The following is a 23,802-nucleotide window of genomic DNA, read 5'->3' on the forward strand; positions in this document are numbered from 1 at the left end:
TGGTAATGATTAGAAGGTGACAGAGGGGCTTTGGGGATGCTGTTTCCTGTGATACTGGTTACCTGTGTGTCAATTTTGTGAAACTTTGAGCTAACCCTTATGTACACTATTCTGGGTTATACTTCACTAAAGCTAAGAAGATAGGTAAGACAGGTCTTATAAATAATTAAGAATTACCTATCATCTCTTCAACTTGATTGAAAAGTTCCTGCCCTACTTTCCTACAAATCAATCCCCATGCATTTACTCATCTAAGTTAACCTAGCACAGCAAACTCCTTTCTACACATCAACTGAGTTACGTTTTTTGCTGAAGAGAAATGTGTGGTCAATTTAAAAAATTGCTATGTCATTGACAAAGATAAATATGAAAGTTTAAAAGTTCTTCTACCAGGGGCTGGCGCTGTGGTGGAGTAGGTTAATCTGCCTGCAGTGCCGGCATCCCACGTGTAGTACAGAAGCACCAGAAGCTGCTCCTCTTCCAATCCAGCTCTCTGCTATGGCCAGGAAAGCAGTGAAGGTGGCCCAAATGTTTGAGTCCCCCCACCTGCGTGGAGACTCAGACGCTTCTGGCTCCTGGCTTTGGATCGGCCCAGCTCTGCCCGCTGCAGCCATTTGGAGAGTGAACCAGAAGATAGAAGACCTTTCTCTCCATCTCTCTCTCCCTCTCACTGTAACTTTACCACTCAAATAAAAAAATGTTTACATATAACTAAGATTTTAATCAAAACCCCTTAAATTTCTGTATACAGGTTACTTGCACCAGAAACCTTTTTAACATAATGGAATTAATTATCACTAGGAACAAGAGACCAGATGTATACTCTCAAGACTCAAAAAAGTACCAGGGGCAAGTAATAGGCACAGGTGTTAAGGTGCTGTTGAGGATGCCTTCATCCCATATTAGAATGCCTAGTTTGAGTTCCACCTATTTCCCATTGAGCTTCCTGCTAATGGACAGGAGGTATCAGGTGAGAGCAAATACTTGCGTCCCTACTACACACTTAGGACACTTAGATTGGATTGTGGGGTACCAGCTTCAGCCTGATCCAACCCTGGCTGTTACACACATCTGGGGAGAGAATTAGTGGATGAAAGTACTCCCCTACCCCTAGGCGGCTGCTATGGTCTATCTGGTTAAAGCCCTGGCATACAGCGTCAGCCAGCATCCCATATGGGCACAGATTCATGTCCCAGCTGCTCCACTTTTGATCCAGCTCCCTCCTAATGCGCCTGGGAAAGCAGTGGAAGATGGCCCAACTCCTTGGGCCCCTGCATCCACGGGGGAGACCTAGAAGAGGCTCCTGGCTTGAGATTTGCTCACTTTGGTGCCGCTACTTGGGAAGTGAATTAACAAATAGAAGAACTCTTCCTCTGGCTCTTTCAAATAAAAAAAAAAAAATCTTAAAGTGCTCTCCTCCCCTCTCTCTGCCAAGTAAATGAAAACAAACATTAAAAAACAAGAAACCCTAGTTTGGTGTGGCTGCTCTCCTATGGAGTATCCATAAAGTCTGGAAACACATTTTAGTTTCAAAAGATGTCCTGACGACATTGAGTTTTCAGCCTACACTCTATAGAAGCTGGGAATGCAACAGAGGCCAAAGCAGACAAGAAGTCTTTCAAGCTTACATTCTAATACCATTGACTATAATGGCAAAATATATTCCAGAATCAGGTTTGTTTCCTCCGGAAACACGTCGGAATGACGTGTTTTTATGTGTAGTACAGAAGCAGCAGAACACTGATAAATGAAGCAGTAACACCATTATTCGAGCAATGTTAACCCAGAGTCTTAAGGAAAGGCTATACTTACTGTATAATTAGAATAACCTGATGGGTAAAATTCAGGGGCATTTGCCGACAGCTTAGACATTAGTACAGGAGCTACAACCACCTGGGGCTTCGCCATTGCTGACTCCGAGTTCTGCTGTGGGATTTTGTCCTGTGAAGTAGGTGGCGCTCTCAGGGGCCTCGTTTGTTCTGAGAAAGGAAAAAAAAGGGGGGAGGGGCGGTGTTGTTAGAGACTTTCATTCCTTTGTACAGCGACTTACTACACATGGAAAAACCATCTGCGGAGGGCCAGGGTTTGACGAGTTAAACGGGAACCGTCACGAAATTTAAGCTTATTCCTAGGATGTATACAGAAAGCCAGCCAAAGGGAACAATAGGCTCGCGTTTAGCTCCTTTAGGAACATACCTGCCTCCCAAACGGACGCGGGAGGGCGTCCCCCCCTCCCCGCTTCGGGCTCGGCGAGTCGGTTAAGAGGTGGTAGCTCGCCTCGGGTCTCGCTCGGCGGGGCTGGGGAGGGGGAGGCGATTTTACTTCTCCCCGGACGGCAGAACTCCGAGACCGCGCACCCGGCCCCTCCCCCCGCCGGGGCGCACAAAGGGTTCTAGCGGCCACCTTCCAAACCCGGTTCCGAGCCCGTCCCTGCCCCGTCACAAGCGGGCCGCCCTCGGGGAATGCTTTCGGGGAACCAGGGCGGGGGGAGAGGAGACGGCGCGCCAGGCCTCGGCCCGCGCGGAGGGTCGGGGGTGGGGAGGGGGAGGGTCGGGAGAAAGCGTTGGCCCAGGACGACGGGGACCCTCGAGCTGCTCCGTACCTGGGAGCGCCCCGGGCCGGGGAGGCCGCTGGGAGCCGGCGAGGGCCTCGCACTGGGCCCCTGGCGGCGGGGCCGTCCTGGGCTGGCGCAGCGGCGGCGGCTGCTGGAAGCCCGGGGCTTTGGGCTGCGGTGGCGGCTGCTGCTGCCGCGGCCGCTCTGCAGGCCCCGCTCCGTTCGGGAAACCGCCGCCCTCAGGCCCGCCCCCTCCGCGGCCCAGGCCCCGGCTCCGGCCCCGACCAGCACCTGGGGCCCGATCGAAACCGTCCGACATGCTCCTCCTCCTCCTCCACCTCCGGGGGCCGCGGCCGCTGCGCTCCGGGGCAGGACGCAGGAGGAGGCGCCGCGGGCCGGCTCTCGCCGCTGCGCCTCACTCGGGCCTCATGGAGGAGGAGGGCGGCGGGCCCGGGCTCGGCTCCTCCGCGATTCGGGCGGAGCGGACGGCTGCCTGAGCACCCGCCCCCCTCGGCTACCCTCCGCTTTCCGATTCTCCTCCGAAACCCGGCTCCCCCGCCTGCGGCGCGACCGGGGCCAAGGCGGGTCACAGCGGCCCCCCGCGGCCCGGAGGCCCCGGGCGCGCCCGCCGCGGCTCCTCCCGTTCGCGGCTGGCCGGCAGCCGGGGCCCAGCGGGCCGCCTGGCCGGCGGCGTTTCGGCCGCCGGACCTCCCCCTGCTCGTTGCCGGGCTCCGGCGGGGGCGTCTCGGCTCCCAGTCCTAAGCTGGGGTAGGGGGGGACGTGGTGGGGCGCTTACCCCAGGCGGGCCCGACCTACTCGATGGTTCTCCGGAGAGAAATGCGAGACTGACGGTTGATGGCAGGAAAATAAAAATACGGGGGGAGGGGGCGTGGACCCAGCGCCAGGGTTCGCGGACGCGCACCTCCGTGGGCGCGCAGGTGTGTTCAATGACCGGGCTCCCGCCGAGACCCGAGGACTGGCGGGGAAGGGGGCCTTGGAAGAAACTCTGCCACCTGCTCCGTTAACAGCGGGGGCGGGGAGAAGAAACGGCATCACAATACGCCCCCTCCATCTCAATTAGCAGCAGGTACTTATCGCAGAGGGTCACACCTCCTGTGACCGCGCTTCGGTTTCTTCCCTTTTCGCTAACCTCCCCCAGAAATGTTAAGAAAATGCACTTTCACTGCGACTCGCCCCTCATTTTTATCTTTTACCAGTGGTAATAAAAACCTAATGCGAGTTACAAATGCCAGCCACTTATGTAATTATGAGCTTTCTAGAAGCCACATTAAACGAATAAAAAGAAACTGGTGGAAGTATTTTTAATATTTTATTTAACCCAGTATGTCCAGCATGATTTTTTTTTTTTGAGATTTATTTATTTGAAAGGCAGAAAGAGATCTTCCATCAGCTGGTTCATTCCCCAAATGGCCACGACTGGGGTCAGGAACTCCATCCGGGTCTCGCACGTGCGTGGCAGGGGCCTAAGGCCGTGGTCCATCCTCCGCTGCTTTCCCAGGCGCAAGAACGGAGAGCCGGGACTTGAACCAGCGCGTCCTTATTTATAACGCGAAGCCATACTGAGGCGGGGCCACAATGCCGGCCATTCTCTCTCCTTTTTTTAATGTACAAGTGAAAAATGAGTGTATGGTTCATACTCATGCAACATTTCAGTTGGGATTAGGCCCAGCTAAACTTTCAAGAGCCACAAGTGCCTAGTGGCTGCTGCATTGCATAACACAGTTCTAGATACTATTTTTGTACAGGTTACTCTCTTTGTCAGGGCTGTTGGTGCTGAATCTAAATGAAGACAAATATAAGTAATGAAAAGGAGAAAAAATCTATTTATTATTCAAGCATTACCACAAATTGATTTAGCCCTGTGTTATGAGCAGGACTTGGAGATTTTCAATCTTTTCATCTTAAGAATCATTTCAATAATGGACAAAAAACTCTTGTTAACTATTTTCTCTTCTCTCTAATAAAAACATCAATGTCTTCACCTGAATCAATGAGAAAAATGGCTTTATTGAGAGCAATCATGAATAAATGATTTAGGCTGTTGATGTCAGGCAAAAATAGGTTAGGGAAGTAAGCCAAGCAGCAAATGTGCTTCTTTGGTGTAAGGAGAGAAAATAGGATTCAAAGACTGGGGAGCTGGGTTGGGATCCTACCCTTGATCATTACTGGTTGTGTGGTCTTAAGTCAGCTTCTCTGAGCTCTAGTTTCCTCATATGTAAAATAGTTATTTTGTAGCACTGAGCATTTTTTTTTCAGTTTTGAGATACTGTATTTTTAAAACAGGTCACAACATGAAGCTTTTGGCCCACTTTGCCATTGTACAAGCTACACGTGCTTGCTCAGCAATTGAGGCCCCTTTTTAGTAGCATGTGCAAAAAGTGAATAAAAATCCATATAAAACAAATATTCAAATCATTTCCATAGAACACAGGTGTGACCCTATTTCCTAGACTTCCATATTACTGTACCAACTCAACTTCTGCAAAAACATTTCGAAACTAGCAGTAATTAAGTTAAATGGACGCTATTTACTGCAAAGATTACAGTTTAAAAATTAGATAAGGTGATACTCATAACTTTTTTTTTATTTGCTTGCAACATTTTAAAATGCACCAGTCTATGTGGTTGTCAGTTCTTTTTATCTGGACTTCTCTGTGCTGTAGGAAAGACCTATAAAGGATGCACAAAAACTCAGAGTGAGTCCTCCTGGATGTTCTGTGAAATAGAAGCCCCCATTTTGCTTTTTTTTTTTTTTTTTTTTTTTGCATTCACCCTTTTTGTTTCCTCTTAAAATTTTCCTGACAGGTAGCACCATTTCTAACACATAGGGCTTTCTTGTGTGAAGATAATGCTGTACCCATAGGGCAACTTTACAGCTTCTGTTTGTTAGATAGTTAGATGACAGATATCTATCCTTCACCTTCTATTTTCTACTATGTAACTTTAGCCCTATCATTACAATGTGTGAAAGGTACACTTGAGTATAACACGAATGGATTTAGCATTGTGATAAATAGCTAGTATGTATTGAGTGTTTTATTATATGCCAGCCACTGTTCCATGAACTTTAATTTTATCATACCCTGTAAAGCAGCCATTCTAAAATCCCCATTTTTACAGGAAAGGTGCCAAGATACCACAAGGGCTCAGATACAGCCAGAGACTCTTGTAGGGCTAAGTGCCAGGTAGTAGGTAGTGCAAAATGGCAAGAGGCCACACACACACACAAGCACCATATGGGACTTCCTGAAAAGAGTCTTTAAAAACGATCCTCTTCCACATTTATGCCTTTTAAAATTAATTTATGGTGAAAGGTGTGCAGGAGAATTAAATTCGGAGAGGTTGGAAAATACATATGGGAAAGGGCCTGCTGGGAACTCTGGGAAAGGTATGTTTCTTTCGACTGGCCTTGAAAGGTGCTCCTCAGGATGACCTCCCCCAGCTTCCTGATCTTAGATTCCCTCCCTGGTGACAGGTGCACCATGGGAGAACTCTGTCTTGGCACTTACCATGCATTCCAGATTGTTAATATTTGGTTTAACTGCCTCTTCCACTAAAGTAGCCCTCTGAGGGCAGAAGATGTCTTTTAATCTCTACACCTTTAAACTCTAACCAGGAACTTGGTCCATATGGGCTTTTAACAGAATTAGGACTCATCTGAAAATGCCTTGCAATTCCTTGGGTTCTACAAGTGACAGAACTTAGTGAATCCAAGATCATCCTTGGAGTTTTCTCATAGGAGCAGATAGTACAGTTTTTTAAGTTTAGACAATAGGAGGAATTTTTTAAAAATATCAGGGAGGAAATCCTTGCAAACCACAAATTCAAAGCAGACTTATATCTATAATATATAAAGAACTCTCAAAACCCCACTGGAAAAGAGCAATCCATTTAGAAAATGGGCCAGATACATTAATAGATGTTTCACTGTGGGCACCGGTTCTAGTCCTGGTTGCTCCTCTTCCTATCCAGCTCTCTGGTATGGTCTGGGATAGCAGTGGAGGATGGCCCAGGTCTTTGGGCCCCTGCACCCATATGGGAGACCTGGAGGAAGCTTCTGGCTCCTGGCTTAGGATCAGCTCAGCTCCAGCTATTGCATCCATCTGGGGAGTGAGCCAGCGGATGGAAGACCTCTCTCTGTAACTCTGTCTTTCATATAAATAAAATAAATCTTTTAAAAAAAAAGAGTGTACAGATAGTATTTAAGCCCGTAAAAAAATTCAACATAATTAACCATTAGATAAATGAAAATTAAAACCTAAATAGCATTTTATTAACTGCTTAGCATAATGGCTAAAATAACACATATAAACAAAATCAAATGCTCAGAAAGATGTAGCGAAACTAGAAACTGAGTCACTCTACATTGATTGTGGGAATGTAAAATGACATAGTCAATCTGGAAACAGTTTGACAATTTCTTTAAAAATCATGCATGAAACTGCCATACAACCCAGCAACTGCACTCCTGGGCATTAATCCCAGAGAAAAGAAAATTTATGTTCACCCAAATCCCTGTATCCCAAATAATTTGTATTCAGATGTTGAGTCTGTCCAAAGGACCTTGATTGAGCACTCTGAACACTTCTGTGCAAACACAGGCTGCTCCATTATTTTATGTATTTTATTTATGTAGCATGTCTCATTAGCATACACTTTCAGTTCCCTGAGTTGTTTGTTATCCTTGCCTTCTGATTGGCTGTTATTCTCACCTCCTGATTGGTTGTTATTCTGCTTCTCCCTGTTTGGTTAAATCTGTACTCTTCAGAAAGCAGCCAATCAGAGAGAGCCACTGTGTGTATATAACAGCCCCACTAGCAAGCTTCTCTGCCGACTCCTTCCTTGGAATCCCCCTCCTGACTGCTGTGGCAGGAGGTTTCTCATTTTGCTCACTGTCCCTGTCTGCATGGCAATTCTTCCACATGGGACAAGAACTATGATCATCCTCATTGTCCCACTACAAAACAACTACTGATACAGCAATTTTAATGGATCTCAAGGGACTCAAGCTAAGTTGAAGAAAGTATCAAAAGATTATTGTATGATCCCATTGATATAACCTTGAGGTGACAAAGTTATTAAAATGGACATCAGATTAGTGGCTGCCAGAGATTAGGAAGGAAGTGGGGTTATTAGCAGAGTGGAGACTATGATAGAACTATTCTGTTCTGATTGTGGTAGTGGTCACATGAATTGACACATGGTAAAACTGCATGGAAATGGCCAGCGCTGCGGCTCACTAGGCTAATCCTCCGCCTTGTGGTGCTGGCACACCGGGTTCTAGTCCCGGTCGGGGCGCCGGATTCTGTCCCGGTTGCCCCTCTTCCAGGCCAGCTCTCTGCTGTGGCCAGGGAGTGCAGTGGAGGATGGCCCAAGTGCTTGGGCCCTGCACCCCATGGGAGACCAGGATAAGTACCTGGCTCCTGGCTTTGGATCAGCGCGGTGTGCCGGCCGCAGTGTGCTGGCCGCGGCGGCCATTGGAGGGTCAACCAACGGCAAAAGGAAGACCTTTCTCTCTGTCTCTCTCACTGTCCACTCTGCCTGTCAAAAAATAAAAAATAAAAAAAAGTCATGGAACTGAATACATGTGCATGCACACATACACACACACAGAGGAGTGCATGTAAAACCAAGGTATGTGGAATGTATCATTGTCAACTTCCTGGATGAGATATTGTGTTACAGTTATGCAAGATGTTACCATTGGGGGAAACTAGGTGAAGAGTAGATAAAATTTCTCTGTATAAAACTTGATGCGAATCTACAGTCATCTCTAAACAACAAGCTTTAGAAGTCTAACACATACAAGTACAATAAACCTTGTTCCTTATTCCATCTCTCCTAATTCTTTCCTAGCTAGTGCAGGTCACTCTTCCCCACTAAAATCATCATGGCAACTTAACAAGCCATTATAAATGAGTGGCAGCATCATTACGAGAGAAAAATAATTAGCTGCTGTGTTTGTTCTCATCTGTGAAAGCTATCTTCCTCTTCTAGTCTCTTGGTCCTGCTGCGAAATGTAACCACAGATAGTCAGCCCTTCAAATTCCTATCTGGATCAATGCTCATATCAATCTTAGAGTCTGAGATAGCCAGGAATGCTGTTTGGGACCTCCCCAGTATTTAGTGATACTTGTTTAATATTGATCTCTCAGTGGGATTGTAAACTATGTGAAGAAAGGAATTAATTCATTAACTTGTTTATTCATTCAAATACTGATTGCATGCCTGCTTCGGGCCAGATGCTGTTTTTGGTGCTGATGAGATGCAGGGTTGTGAGATTCACAGGTGGAAGGTATATGAGACTTGAAACAGATGCTTTTCATGAGCTGTTGCAGAAATTTTGGCAAGAAATTATGCTGGCCATTAAGATAGTGGTGGCCTTGGTGGGGTTGGAGAGAAGGGCCAAATTCAAGAGATGTTTAGCAAGTTGACAAATAGTGTGTGAGGCATTAATGAGGGGCCAGAGATAAAGAGGACTACCAGGATTCTGGCCTTGTAATTCAGCCTATCAGAGTGGGGATACTGGAAGGAAACAAGTTCAGGAAAAAAAGGGGACCCTTACTAATTCTATGTTGTTCATTTCATTTGGCATTTGGAGAAACCAAGTAGAATTGTTCAGAGGAGAGTTAAATTTGTGATATTGGAACTCAGACCAATGTTGCTTGAGTTAGGGATTTGATAACTGAAGCCAAAGGAGGAAAAGAGATTCCTTAGGAAAATTATATAACAGAAAAGGAAAGAGAAGCACCAAATTTAATGGCTGGGTTGAAGAAGAATCTGTGTTCTTTGTTTACATAGGATTAAGATGGAGAGAAGCCAGTGGAAAATAGGTTAAAGAGGGAGAGCCTGAAAGTGCCCATTCTTGCAAAATTGTCAAATAGTAGGAATCCAAGGAGTTCATGAAAGAACACCCTTCTCTGAGACTGACATTTAGTTGGCTATGGCTAGTGTGTCCTGCACCACTTAAACAACCGAGCAAACAACCACTTCCGGGAATCTAGTGCACGTTCACTAAGCACTCTTGCAATAATATTACTGCTTGAAAAAAACTCCATATTAAGAGGAGCAATAATAGCAATACTAGCTAATATTTAGCGCTATGTTCCAGGAAAACACTTTATATAGATTATCTCACAGAATTATCTCATTTAATTTTCCAAACAAATCCTTGAGGGTAGGTATTATTATATACTCCATTTCATGCTAAAAATACTGATGTTCTCATTTGCCCAGGACCACACAGTGAGCAACCCAGTTCAAAATCCAGAGTTCACAAGTGTAAATGATATGCTACACTATTTCCAGAATAAATAGGCCATACAAATATAAATATTCCATTATTTTTGAGTTATATTTCTTACTGTAATTAATAAATAGGCATTTCAATGATAATAGCAATCAGAATAGTATAGGTTTGTGAGTTATGTGGGTGTAAGAAATTGTAATAGGAAATAGAGATAGTAGGTATAGATAGCTTTGTCTAAGGTTGGCTGTGAAACAAATAGGAAAGTTATGGGAATGGTTTTTGAGGCAGTATGTTAAGGAATTTTTGTTGTTATTGGAATTTTTTTAAGAAGGAATAAACATGAGTATGTCAGCTAAAATCAAGGAAGATAAGGAACTTATCAGGGAAAGGAGGAAAAATTGAGGGAGCTAAGAACTAGACAAATTCAAAGTGTAGGCAGCAGGAATAATTTTGTGTTATTTTTTATTTATTTTCATTTCATCTGGGAGAGAGAAAGAGAGTTTTTTTATCTGCTGATTGATTCCTCAAATGTCCACAGCAGTCAGGGCTGTGTCCAGACCCAAGCCAGGAGCCTAGAACTCTATCTGAGTCTCCCACGTGGGTGGCAGGGACCTAAGCACTTGATCCATCACCTGCTGCCTCCTGGAGTGCAGACAGACTGGAAGCTGACTTAGAAGAAAAGGAGCCAAGACTCAACGAGCACTCTGATGTGGACTATGGGAATCCCAAGTGGCATCTTAATTGCTGCACCAAGAACTCACCCAGCAATGGTGTTGGACAGGAGTAAAGCTATTTCACTAGGACTTGAAAATAGATGCAAATATTGCAGGAGTGGGAGAATGCTGGAAACTTTAGATGGTCTCAGTAAAAAAATAAATAAATAAAAAGAGATGTCTTGGTAACAGTAGTGGGCATCATTAAAAAAAGAGGGAGCTTTAGGAAAGCGACGGGTGGCAAAAGTTGTTTTGGGAGGGGAAGCTTATGGGGAAGAGAGGCAGTCATAGAAGCACTGATGGGTGATAGGTTCAGCTCAAGTTGGAAACTGGGGATTTGCAGGGGCAACACTCTGAGCCATTTTGTGATTTTTCTATAGCTACTCTTTTTTTTAAAAAAAAGATTTTATTTATTTATTTAAGAGGCAGAGTTACAGACAGTGTGAGAGAGAGACAGAGAGAAAGGTCTTCTGTCTGCTGGTTCACTACCCAAATGGCCACAATGGCCAGAGCTGCACTGATCCGAAGCCAGGAACCAGGAGCTTCCTCTGGATCTTCCATGCGAGTGCAGGGGCCCAAGGACTGGGGCCATCCTCCTCTGCCTTCCTGGGCCACAGCAGAGAGCTGGATGGGAAGAGGAACAGCCAGGACTAGAACTGGAGCCCATATGGGATGCTGGCGCTGCAGGCGGAGGATTAACCCACTGAGCCACAGTGCCAGCCCCTGTAGCTACTCTTGACAACCTGCTGCAAGGATCCAGAAGCCTGTTCCTGGAAATGTAATTCTGTCTTGCAGATAAGGCAGAAGCATAAAGACAGAAGGAGCTGAAAGGTGGTTTATGGCTGAGGCTTGATAAAGGGTTAAGAAAGAAGATAGATGATAGATTGGAAGAAAAGGGGCATCAGGCAACAGAAATAAGGAGTAGTAAATAAAAAGTATGAGATAATAGGAGTTAGAAATTTTTAAGGACTCCTGAGTGAATAATTACATCATGCAATATGCTACTAATTGCATTATTCCACTAATTGAACTGAGTGCTTGCTGGCCAACAGCAAGGTAATAGCTAGAAATACTCGTTAATCAGATGATGTATACCATCCAAGTTTGACACTCGAGAGACAAGAGTGTCAATGTTTAATATCTAAATGTCAAGCAAGAGGTCTCTTGCTACTGGCATGTTTGTTTCCCTATCTCTGACTCAGTCCATTCACTGCTCTTTCTGTTGGCATGTGGTCAAAAGTTAGCTTCTTGCTTCTATTTCAACCACCCCCCAGGCTACTCACAGGGTACTCAGAGTGTTTTTCTTCCTTTTAATAGAGCCCTTGAAATAATTTGTGGAAAATGAGATTAAAAGATAAATTTATTTTGGTGTAAAACATTTTAAAAATCTATGCAGTGGGACTGCATTGTAGCATAACAGGTAAAGCTGCTGCCTGCAATGCCAGTATCCCATATGGGCACCGGTTCATGTCCCAGCTACTCCACTTCTAATCTAGCTCCCTGCTAATGTTCTGGGAAAGCAGCAGAAGGTGGTTCAAGTGTTTGGGTCCCTGCCACCCAAATGGGAGACTTGAATGAAGCTCCTGGCTCCTGGCTTCAAGTCACCCAGTGCTGGCTGATGAAGCCATCTGGGAAGTGAACCAGCGGAGGGAAGATATATCTCTCTCTGTCTCTCCCTATCTCTCTGTAACTCTGAGTTTCAAAATAAAATAAAATTCAGGCAGCGTTTTCATAACATACATTTTCCATGAATTTTTGAAGGTCCTTCATATGCGTGGATGTATCCAACATGCCCCCTTTCTAACTCATATACTGAAATCCTAAACTGCAAAGTGATAATATAGGAAGATGGGACTTTGGGGAGGATTGATTAGGTCAGGAGGATGGAACCCTCATGAATATGATTAGTACTCCATTAAAAGAGTTCTCAGAGAGATCCCTTGCTCTTTCCATAATGCGAAGTTATATCAGGTTATGAGGGAGCAGGCCCAAGCCGTAATTTTGGATTCCTTAGCTTCCAGAACTATGAGAAATAAAATCTTGTTTACAGACCACCCATGGTACTTTGTTATAACAGCCCAAACAGACTAAGGCACACAATGATCAAACACCTGGGTTTCATAGCACCTAAGTCAACCTTGAATGAGTTGGAAAGGCTTCTGTGAGAATGCCACAACTCAAATAAATCAAGTATTCTGGACATAATCTATGCAAATGAATGGGGAGGGTAGAACAAGAGTGAATTTCTATTCCTGAGTTCACAGAGGACTCCCTTCTCCTCAGTGTTCTGAGTGGGCTTTTGTCTTGTTGCTTCTCTTGGGGGAGTCTTTTTACATGCTCCCTGGAGGGCACTTTGCCCTAGAAGGAATCACGAAGTTCAGAACTAGAAGACTTAGATCTAAGTCAAAGCTCTATTTCTTGGTGTGACTTTAGTTCAGTTGACCCAGGCTACAGCTTCTTCACGTTAAGACAGTATTAATAGTAACTATTTCGGAGTTACCTATTCTACGGCGGCATGCCTTGTGCTTTTATACTCCTATAGCGATTATGTAGATTAAGAAACGAAGAATTCATAATTATCAATATGAATTTGTAGACACTTTTCAGGTCTACCTAGTTTAAGCTCCTAAATGAATCACTCCATGAAGCTATTTAAAATGTTTGCGATAATTCCATAAGTTATTGTAATTTGTCTTTTACTTAATGATTTATTTATTCATTTATTTTCCATCCACTGGTTCATTCCTCAAATGGTCACAACAGTCTGGGCTGGGCCAGGCTGAAGCCAGAAGCCAGGAACTCCATTCAGGTTTCCCACATGGATGGCCAGACTCAAATACTTAAGCCATTATCCACTGCTTCCCAGGCACATTAGCAGGGAGCTGGATTGAAAGCAGAGTAGCTGGGACTCTCTGATGTGAGATGCAGGTGTACCAAGCAATGGCCTAATCTTCTGTACCACAATATCTATCCCTGTCCACTACTTAAAAGCTACCACAGAGGATTTGACATTTGGCCTAGTGGTTAGGATGCTGGTTAAGATGCCTGCATCCCATATCACAGTGCCTGGGTTCAACATCTACTTCTGGCTTCTGACTCCAGCTCTCTGCTGATGCAGACACTGGGAGGCAGCTGTGTGAGGGCTCAGGTAATTAAGTAAGAACTGGACTGAGTACCTGGCTTGTGGCTTTGGCCTTGGCCTAACCCTGGCTGTTGCAAACATTTGGGGAGTGAACCACTGGCTGGGAGTGCTAGCTCTCTCTCTCTTTGTCTTTGCATTAGGATGTTTGAGTAATGCAATCCTTACAGTACCTTAGCTACACTATATCTAAAATCATCAGGAAGGGGAGTTTGATGATTAGCAGGCCAATTAAATATTGAAAACATTAAAGAGAAGAGGAGTGGAGGGTGGGGAGTTAAAAGACCTCTTCATCCCCAAATTCAGGATGATCTCTTGGCCATCATTTGCTTCCTCTACTTCAGAAAAGTCCCACCCGATAAGAAACCATTTCATAAGAATGCCTTCTTATTCTATGGGCAATACTCTAAAAGGCAGAAATAGACACAGAGAGAGCTCTCATCTACTGGCTTATTCCCAAATGCCCGCAAAGGGTGGGACTGGACCAGGCAGAATTCAGGATCATGGGACTCAACCCAAGTCTTCCTTGTGGATGACAGGAACTCAATTAGTTGAGTTGCCTTTTGAGTCAGGAGCTGGAGGCAAGTATTGAACACAGGCACTCTGATGTGGGACGTGGACATATTAGCTTGGTATCTTAACTGCTAGGCCAAATGCTTACTTCTTCAATACTTTTAATGAAATGAATGTACATTACTTTCATCCTTTAGATTATAGACATGATGACCTTGGAATAATTACAATGGTGAACATGTGTTTCTTTTCGTAATTCTAATAATAACAAATATAACTAAATGGAAAGAATTTTATATGCTTACTTGCATACCTACTGCCTAGATTCTCCAATTAATATTTTACTATACCTACCAGGCTCATTTTTTAATTATTTGTTTTATTTGAAAAAGCATAGAGATAGAGATATAGAGATACATACAGAGCTCTTCCATCTACTGGTTCACTCCCCACATGTCTGCAACAGCCAGGGCTGAGCCAGGCTAAAGCAAAGAGCCAAGAATTCAGTACAGGTTTCCCACATGGGTGGCAGAAACCCAAGTACTTGATCCATCATCTGCTTCCTCCCAGCGTCACATTAGCAAGAGTCTGAATCAGAAAAGGAAGAGCCAGGACTCAAATCAGGCACTTTGAGATGGAATGCAGGCATCCCAAGTGGCATCCTAACAATTATCAAGCTTAATTTGTAAGCATTTTATTTTGAGATAATTGTAGATTCACATGCAATTGTATGAAATAATACAGAGAGATTTCCTACACTCTTCACCTAGTTTCTCTCAATGGTAACATCTTGCAAAACTATAGTATAATGTCACAAACAGGGTATTGACATTGACAATCAAGATCCAGAACACTTCCATTACCACTGGGATCCTTCAGGTTGTCCTTTTATAGTCACATCTCCTTCTCCCCTACCCTAATGCCCTCCATAAACTCTGGCAACTTCTAACCTATTTTCCATTTCTATGGGCATTTTGTACAGCTATTAAGACACCCCTTGGGGGGCCGGCACTGTGACATAGCCACCTGAGTGCCCATATTCCATATGGGCACCAGTTCCAGTCCTGGCTGTTCCACTTCTGATCCAGCTCTCTGCTGTGGCCTGGGAAAGCAGTAGAAGATGGCCCAAGTCCTGGGCCCCTGCACCCATGTGGGAGACCCAGAGGAAGCTCCTGGCTCCTGGCTTCGGATTGGCGCAGCTCTGGCCATTGCAGCCATCTGGGGAGTGAACCAGTGGATGAAAGACCTCTCTCTGTCTGCCTCTGCCTCTCTGTAACTCTGACTTTCAAATAAATAAATAAATCTTAAAAAAAAAAAAAAAGAAGATACCCCTTGGGACCCTGTGTCTGATATTCGAGTACCTGATTGAGTCCTGACTCCTCTTATTCTGATCTAGTTTCTCACTAACGTGCACCCTGGGAGGCAGCAAGGGATGCTTCAAGTACCTGGGATCCTGCCACCCATGTGGAAGACCCATATCAAGTTTTAGTCTCCTGGTTTTGGTCTGGCCCAGCCCTGGCTGTTGCAGCTGTTTGGGGAGTGAACCAGCAGATGGAAGAACTCTCCTCCCCTGGGTCAACACCCCCCCACCCCCCGCCTGTAACTCTGCCTTCCAAATAAAATAAATAAATCTTAAAAAAAAAAAAAAACAGGTGCTACACACAAAGTTTGAGACTTGAAGAGAAACCAGATGGCTGAAGCTTAAATTGCATTTTGAGCTACACAAAGAAATAGTTTACTTGGGGAGAGAGGTGATGACTCAAGTTATAGAAGGGTAGAAAGAAAACTCACTGAACAAAAATTGCCTTATTATAGTGATAAATATTCCCAGGTAATGGTCATCAGAAGGTCACCCATGGGAATCTCTGTCTGGGCCAGATGTTAGACCCCCAATCTCTTTTTCCTGTGAAAATACTTTTTCCTGGCAGATAGAGGAGAGTTCCAGAGAAAGCCTGTTTGTATCTGTTGATATCTTCTACTGCAGATGCCAACCTTTCCCCAGAAAAATAGCTTTTTATTTTTAAAAATATTGTATGTACTTATTTGTCTCAGACGGAGAGACAGAGAAAGAGAGAGAAAGAGATCTTCCATCTCCTGATTCACTCCCCAAAATGGCTGGTACTGGTCCAGGTTGAAGCCAGGAGACTGAAATGCTATTGGGTTCTCCCACATGGGTGTGGCAGTGGCCCAAGTACTTGGACCATCTTCTGCTGCTTTCCTGGGTGCACAACAGGGTGCTGGGTCAGAAGTGGTGCAGCCTAGGCTTGAAGTAGCCACTCTGATATGGGATGCTGGCCTCCCTAGCAGTTTCTTAACACACTGTGCCACAATGCCAGCCCCAGGACACCTTGTGTCTGCAGCCCCTCTAAATAGCTACCTCAAAATACCCTGAAGTACATTTCGGGGTGGCTTATTTTGACCTCCCTTATGGGAAGCTATTACAGCAGCCCTAGTATGCTAATACAGCCTCTTTCCCTCATCATCTTCCCAAGCCCCAAAAGCTATTATCACACCAATAATTTTTATATTGATGAAAAGATAACAGATTTTTAGTATTTGGTACTTACTATATGGAGAAGACAATATTTACAAAACTATATTAGAAACTTTTTTATTTTTAAATATTTATTTGAAAGGCAGAGAGAAAGAGAGAGACAGGAAGAATCTTCTGTCCACTGGTTCACTCCTTAAATATCTGTCATAGCTGGGGTGGGCCAGGGACTGGAGCTCAATCTGCATCTCCTACATGACCACCTGGGATCCAACTACTTGAGCCATCACTGCTGGCTCCCAGGATGCACATTAGCAGGAAGCTGGAATTGGAAGTGGAGCTGGGATTTGGCCCCAGGCATTCTGATATGTAATGCAGATGTTCAAGCAGCGTCTTAACTACTGTGTCAGATGTGTGCCCCAAATTAGTTTTTTAGATGCTCTCAATAATTTCAACTGAAAACTAGTTTTACTTAAATAGCTTTAACAAATTGCCAATGACTTACCCTTGTAATGGCTGTTTAGTATCAGTTCTCCTGCTCCTTTTCCAATTACTGTTGATTAGCATGTTTATGTAGTCAGTATTTATTTCCTAAAATCAAACAGTCTTTGTTGATCTGCTTAGGAGAAGAGGGGGAAGACTGAGTCAGTGATAGTTCCCTTAAAACCTGTTAAGTGTTTGCATTATCAGACATTACCAGAGTCTAAGAATCTTATCTTTTTGGAGCTGTTTACTTACAACGTTCAATGTACTCATAAAAGGGAAGCTTGGGACAAAAAACTTGAACACAATAATCACAATGGAAAGACATGAAAGCTACATAAGTAGATGCTAAGTCTGGGAAGATATCTTCTCAGGCTCAGCTTACATTTTGAGTTTTGGCCCTTGGGCTTGCTTAGGTTATAGGCTGCCAAGTAGATTCTAATGGTATGTGTAAGTCACATTCTTGTAGACTGGGATCTTTTTGCTTCTTGATGGTTCGGGACTCTAAATGTTAAATAGTGTTTTTAAACATATGTGACTACAGTCTCTTTTCAGAGGGCTTAAATGTTGATGTATGTTCTAATTCCAAAATATATTTAAAATTAAAGTATCCAATTATGTCGCGATCTGTAATGAAAACTTGCATAAAAGTGAAAGGTACCATTCTAAGAGGAGGGTTTGGAGGCCAGGATAACCAGGGAGGAAGGAGTGGATGTCACAAGGAAGACAGAGCTTGCAAGATAATAGGGTAATATAACGTTTTATTTTGATTTATTTATTTATTTGAAAGGCAGAGTTATAGAGAGGCAGAAGCATAAGACAAAAGAGAGAGAGAGAGAGAGAGAGAGAGAGAGAGAGAGAGAGAAAGAGCTTCCATCTGCTGGTTCACTTCCCAGGTGGCAGCTACAGCTGGAGCTGTACCCATCCAAAGCCAGGAGCCAGGAGCAGGGGCCCAATGACTTGGGCCATCTATTGTTTTCCCAGGCCACAGCAGAGAGCTGGTTCCGAAGTGGAGCAGCCAGGACTCCAACCGGCACCCACAGGGGATGCTGGCACTGCAGGTGGCGGCTTTACCCACTATGCCACAGCATGGACCCCATGGGATATAACATTTTTACAGAAAGTTTATACAAGACAGCGTGCGCCCAAGATTCAGAAGCAACCAGCTTACAAACTTTTGGAACAGTCTAATAATCTTTGGGGAACTCCATCTATGAAAAATAGAACTGTATGTAGGGACTCAAACTGATACTCTGATAAGAGAAACCCATAGTGCCATAATGCTTACCGGGAACTACTGATTTTCAATACCAGAAAAAGAATGAGCCGCTCCCCCCGCCCCCCAACTCCCGACCCCTACAAGTTTATAACAAGAGTATAGTCTATATCTATCCATCGTGGGACCTGCAGTATCTTGAAACTGTCTCTATGGTTGCACATATGATGGTTCCTTATTATTTTAGAACATGGGGGCACGTCCCTTCCAAATGTAGACTCTCCCAGGAGACGACCGGGCTTTTACCTTGTTTGGATCGCACTGCAAGTCCTTTAGTTGAATGACCTTGTGTGTGGTTCATCACAAGACACACTGTCAAAGTAAGCGTTTCTCTGTGGTTCGTTTCTTTTTATAAAGACATGCAGACCTGGTTTGCTTCATGCCTTTTAGCTTCATAATTCTTCTACTTGTCTTAAATATCTCAACTAAAATAAACAGAAGTGACTTTACACTGAACCCTTAGGGTGACTCATCTGTGGGGAACTGAAGCATTTTGAACTCTGGGCTTTATTCCTGGCACTTTCAGTCAGAATACACCTGCAGATGAGTGAAAGGAAGGAACAACTAGGTCTCTTCTTGTTAACAGAGTCTTTTTAACAGTTTTGCAGAGAGCAGCCTGGGGCCGTTAGGGAAAGGTAACGAAGCGCGCCGAGGGAGCCTTGCAGCCGCGGGATTTCCACACTTACAGCGACTCGGGCTTCCCAGCAGGCCGGCTGTGATGATGGAAGACGAGTACGCAGATGTGTGCTAATTTTCGGGCCTTGACATCGGATCTGAGGAATTTAACTCCACCTCCCCCGCCGGAATGGAAAACTACGCCCCCACGCCCGCCCTTCCCCTCCTCTGCCGCGTTCCCCGTGGCTCTCTCCTGTTACAGAAGTTCTGATTTTTCCTAGAGAGCTTAGAGGAAAGTCAGGTACTCGAGCTCCCGCGTGCTGGTGGGACGGGGGACCAGAAAGCCCTCTTGCCTCTGGTTCTGCAGGGGGAGAGGACAAATGGATCCTTGAGAACTTGCGCGGCCTCCCCCTGGCACCAGGTTTGACTGACAAGGACCGGCCGAGGGAAAACGCGGAGGCGGGGCTGGGGGCCGGGGCCCAGGCACAGACAAAGAGGTTTTGGCTGCCACGGAGCGTGGGAGGACTTCTCCTGGTAACCGACCCTTGGGCTCAGAAGGGGCGTTTCGTCAGACCGCTCGCTTTCCGGGTCCGAAAGAGGACAGGCGACCGGGTGGAGGGGGAAGGTTCCGGACGGGGAGGGGACGCAATGTTGGGGTGAGGGGCGTGGGGGGAGGACTGCGTGGGGTCACGTGGCTGAGGCGGCAGCTTCGGGTTTGGGGCTGTTCTTCCGGGTTGGAGGCGCAGCGCCGCGGGGCCCCAGCCCGGGTCTGCCAGCGCGGCGATCCCTCACGGCCCGCGGCGCGCGGCCTCCCGGCGCAGGTGAGCGTGGCCGCGCGTGCAGGCGGGGTGCGCGCCCAGGGCGCAGCTGGGGCAAGGGTGCGGGGCTCGGGCGGACAACCCCGACCCTCACCTGAACCGAGACCTGTCAGGTAGCAACGGGGGGGCGGGGTCGGCAGTGCCCTGGGCGCCGGGGGCGCAGGGGCGCCAGTAGGCCCCGCGCCTGGGCCTCCGAGAGGGAGAACCTTCCCTTCAGGGCCACCTTTCTTGTCTTCTGCTGGGGCGACGCGGAAGGGGGTGGGCGGGTGGATTGGGGAACTGGCTGCCCGCAGAGGGCAGGGAACGAGGCAGCAGCTGTGTAGGTGCAGACAGTGGAGCTTTAGGGGACAGGGGTCGTCCGGGGTCAATTCGACGTCCAGAAGGGGGCTGGAGAGGAAGGTCATAGAGGACTTTCGATGGCTAGTTCCCTCAGAAAGGTTGCAGCTGGATGCCCCGAAACTGTGCCTGAATCTTGAGGGAGTTCAGTGAGGGTGCCTGGTGTGGGACGTAGGAGCCGGTGCAGAAGATGTGAGTGCGTGTCCTGGCGGGCGCGGGGTGGCGGCGCGGGCCTCTGCGGGAAAGAAAGAGGGGCCCGGGCCTGTGAGAGGGGGAGAGACAGCAAAGAGGGCAGCCTGGGCACAGCCAATTCAAACTCAGGAGGCGGAATGACTATTATGCAGCCTGGGCCAATCGGCTTTCAGGGAAGGTTATAAATAGCGGTCCCGTGGCTCCAAGCGAGCCGGTGGCAGTTCCTTGCAGAGGGAGGGGCAGCACCCGGTGGCAGTGGCGGAGGCTTTGGGCGAGGTCACGCCGCCTGCCAGGCTATGCTGGTCAGGGTAGGGTATTGTGTCCTTGCTGGTATGTCGCACTTTTATAAGCGTGCCATGTTTGTGGTAGCAGGTGTCCTTTATTCGCCCTAGGAGCAGGGCAGTTCTTAAGTGCTGTGTGGCTCAGGAGCCTTGGAACTGGCATTCAGAGGCGGGAGGCTTCACTGCCTACCCACTCTTCTGATGTAAAAACGCTCCCCCTTCAACACGGCCCCTGGCCCCTTTCCGTTTGCAAACCTGGGCTTTTTTTTTTCTTTAATTGAGTAATTTAGATCTTATCAGCAGGCATGCGCAACTGCTTGCCTTTGCTTATAGAATCAGTTTTCCACAAGGCTACACAAATATTTCATTTCCAAAGGAAATTTCCTGAAATGCCTTGGAAAATGTGTCCAGGAGTTGCAGGCTTCAGATTACCTAGCCCTAGTGTTTCAGTCGTTTAACTAGCTCCTCTCCCCCAATAAAGCCAAGAACACAACCAAACCCAATGCACACTTATTATCTTCCTTTACTTTTTGGAAAGCACTGAGCCAGAGGTCATAACGAAGTCTATGTTAACAGCTAAGGCTATTGTGCTCTTTTAATCCCTATGGCAACCCTGTGAGTTAGGCACTATTACTGTTCCCACTTTGAAGAGGAGGAAACAAGTGCAGAGCTGGGAGGTGACTTGCCAAGGTCACACAGCTTCCATTCTGGAGTTCACCTCTTCCTCTCTCTGTTCTTCTCCCTCCCTAGGGCTGGCATTTGCTCTCAAGCATGTTAATATCTATTGGGGTAGTTACCCAGATAAGGTACAGTGCATAGCACTTGAACTCTATAATGTGTATTAAAGTGCATTCTTTTTTATTCTCCTTTCAAATTTCAGCTATGAAGTTTTCCATGTAAAGTCTTAAAGTCATGGAAGCACACGGATAATAAGAGAGTTTTAAAGTGAAAATAGGGGAGAATGTGCCAATTAAGATGGAGAAATATGGTGTAAACATTTGCTGGCCGTTGATAAGGTGGATTATACATTCATCTTTCAGGACCATTTATATTTGATGCAGGCTTAGTGATGTGGACTGCTCTTGCCAGAAGACTGTCCACTGATCTCCGTCCTGTGCATTCATACCTTTAATGAAGTAGGGTTTTTTTTTGGGAGAAATTGACTTCTGGAAGTCTTGGTCCTTTTGATGTCTGATGCCCGTTCAGGGATCTGGTTGGCATCAAGTTGCCATTTTCCAAGTAGGCAGGACAAATTTTCTAACTGGAGGCCAGGAAATAAGACTTCACAGGGTCTTGACTCTAGCTTCCTGTTAATGCAAACTTTGGGAGGTAGTGGTGATGACTCAAATTGTTGGATTCCTGCTACCCATGTGGGAGACCTGGATTGAGTTTCTATCCTTTGGCCTCAGCCCAATTCTGGCTTGTGTGGGCATTTTGGAAGTGAACTGGCTGATGGGAGCTCTCTCTTTTTCTCCATATTTTTGTCTGCTTTAAAATAAATAAAAAAAATAAAAAAACAGGACTTCAGCTGAAAGCATTGCAAAATCTCATCTAATCATAAGCTTTCTAGAGCCTAAAAGGATGCTAACAACCTGCTTTCCTCTGCTCTTTTTATAGATGAGCAGACTGAAGCGAGGTTCAGGTCATTGAGCAAGTGACAGACTTGGACAATACAGGGCTGTATTGTAGCCAGCTTTGTTCATTTGCTGATGAGGTTTGGCAAAGCTTTGGGAACATGTGAGAAGGATAGTTGTTGGGTAGCTGAAATGTCCAAGAAGAGAAACGTGGGTAGATGTGGAGGTTGGGATAGGAGTAGGTAATTCATAATGGTAGGAAAAAATCTCCCTCAAGGCAGCAATTATCTTTTACATATCTTTGTATCTCCCTCAGTTTTTGGCATAGATTCAGTTTTGAATATGTGGCTGGATTTTGAACTAACTCATTTGCTGTCCATTGTCAGCCGTGAGTAACCCTAGACGTGACCCATGAATGAATGAGGAGGGTATTTATGGGACTAGAGACTGCTTCAGGACAGAAATGAAGTGATATATGAGTATGTCCAAGCACTTTGCAAATGTAAACCATCTAATCAAATGCAGAGAATTTTTCCTACACATTTTTCATTACATGCCCAAACACATCTTACATGCTTTCTCTTCCTTTTTTTTTTTCTCTCCCATTTTGTTCTTTCCACTTGAATGCCTTCCCCTTCCTCCCCTGAGCCCTCCGACAGCACATGAGCACCTTTGTTCCATGAATGAACTCTGGACTTGCGTTATTCTGCTTTCACTTATTGACTTTCCTTATCTCCAACTATATCGCCCATCCCAGCTTGATTTTACAAGTACTCCTAAATGCAGTACTCTGAGACATTGTCTTCATTCCATGTTTGCTGAATTAAAGGGCATCTCACAAATAAATACTGCTTGCATTGAGAACTTCTTTTACCAATGTTGTTTGCTGTTTTTTTTTTTTTTTTTTTTTTTTTAAGATTTATTTATTTGAGGCAGAGAGAGAGAGGGGGAGAGAGAGAGATCTTCCATCTGCTGGTTCACTCCCCAGATGGCCACAATTGCCAGGGCTGGGCCAGGAACTAGGAGCCTCCTCTGGATCTCCCACATGAATGGCAGGGGCCCAAGTACTTGGACCATCTTCTGCTGCTTTCCCAGGTCCATTAGCAGGCATCTGGATCCAAAGTGGAGCAGCTGGGAATCAAACCGATATTGGTATTAGGTGCCAGCATTGCAGGTGGTAGTGTTGCCTACTATGCCAAAATGCTGGCACTACAGCAGCAGTTTTTTTTTTTTCTTAAGATTTATTTATTTACTTGAAAGTCAGAGTTACACAGAGAGAAGGAGAGGCAGAGAGAGAGAGAGAGAGAGAGAGGTCTTCCATCCGCTGGTTCACTCCCCAGATGGCTGCAATGGCTGGAGCTGCGCTGATCCAAAGTCAGGAGCCAGGAGCTTCTTCCTGGTCTCTGGATCTCCCATGTGGGTGCAGGGTCCCAAGGGACCCATCTTCTACTGCTTTCCCAGGCCATAGCAGAGAGCTGGCTCGGAAGTGGAGCAGCAGCCAGTGCTTGAACCGGCACCTATGTGGGATGCCAGCACTTCAGGCGGTG

General features: G+C 45.8%; 2 protein-coding genes and 1 long non-coding RNA gene across 21 annotated transcripts in view; 1 reads left to right on the plus strand and 2 right to left on the minus strand.

Moving 5' to 3' along the window:
* Positions 1-3,633, minus strand: part of PAIP1 (poly(A) binding protein interacting protein 1) — a 32,860-nt gene extending 29,227 nt beyond the window's left edge. For 2 of the 11 annotated variants that reach the window (XM_008262176.5, XM_089312769.1), the window contains exons 1-2: positions 3,351-3,633; positions 1,813-1,979 (exon numbers count right to left, since the gene is read on the minus strand). In XM_008262176.5, coding sequence (XP_008260398.1) covers positions 1,813-1,908 — 96 coding nt within the window. In that variant the 5' untranslated portion in view covers positions 1,909-1,979; positions 3,351-3,633. Of the gene's footprint in view, positions 1-1,812; positions 1,980-2,196; positions 2,299-2,602; positions 3,148-3,350 lie in introns of those variants that run through there. The other 9 variants (XM_051853494.3, XM_051853493.3, XM_089312767.1 and 6 more) reach the window with 8 other exon arrangements.
* A 238-nt stretch (positions 3,634-3,871) lies between these two features.
* On the minus strand, positions 3,872-18,824 carry LOC138845192 (uncharacterized). Of its 2 annotated transcripts, none has more exons than XR_011382033.2 (3): positions 18,686-18,824; positions 17,186-17,296; positions 3,872-4,354 (listed from the first exon to the last, which is right to left on the minus strand). It is a non-coding gene; the product is annotated as an uncharacterized LOC138845192 (long non-coding RNA). The 2 variants fall into 2 exon arrangements; XR_011382032.2 differs by having other exon boundaries at positions 3,872-5,245.
* A 326-nt stretch (positions 18,825-19,150) lies between these two features.
* NNT (nicotinamide nucleotide transhydrogenase) overlaps positions 19,151-23,802 on the plus strand; it is a 107,447-nt gene continuing 102,795 nt past the window's right edge. Inside the window, exon 1 of one of the 8 annotated variants that reach the window (XM_008262180.5) lies at positions 19,151-19,355. The gene's annotated coding sequence lies outside the window, so the exon portion shown is untranslated. Of the gene's footprint in view, positions 19,986-20,942; positions 21,488-23,802 lie in introns of those variants that run through there. The other 7 variants (XM_008262181.5, XM_008262179.5, XM_070056691.2 and 4 more) reach the window with 7 other exon arrangements.

Source organism: Oryctolagus cuniculus, chromosome 14 (assembly GCF_051225735.1).
Source record: "Oryctolagus cuniculus isolate XC-2025 breed Fujian yellow rabbit chromosome 14, ASM5122573v1, whole genome shotgun sequence".
Taxonomy (NCBI): Eukaryota; Metazoa; Chordata; class Mammalia; order Lagomorpha; family Leporidae; genus Oryctolagus; species Oryctolagus cuniculus.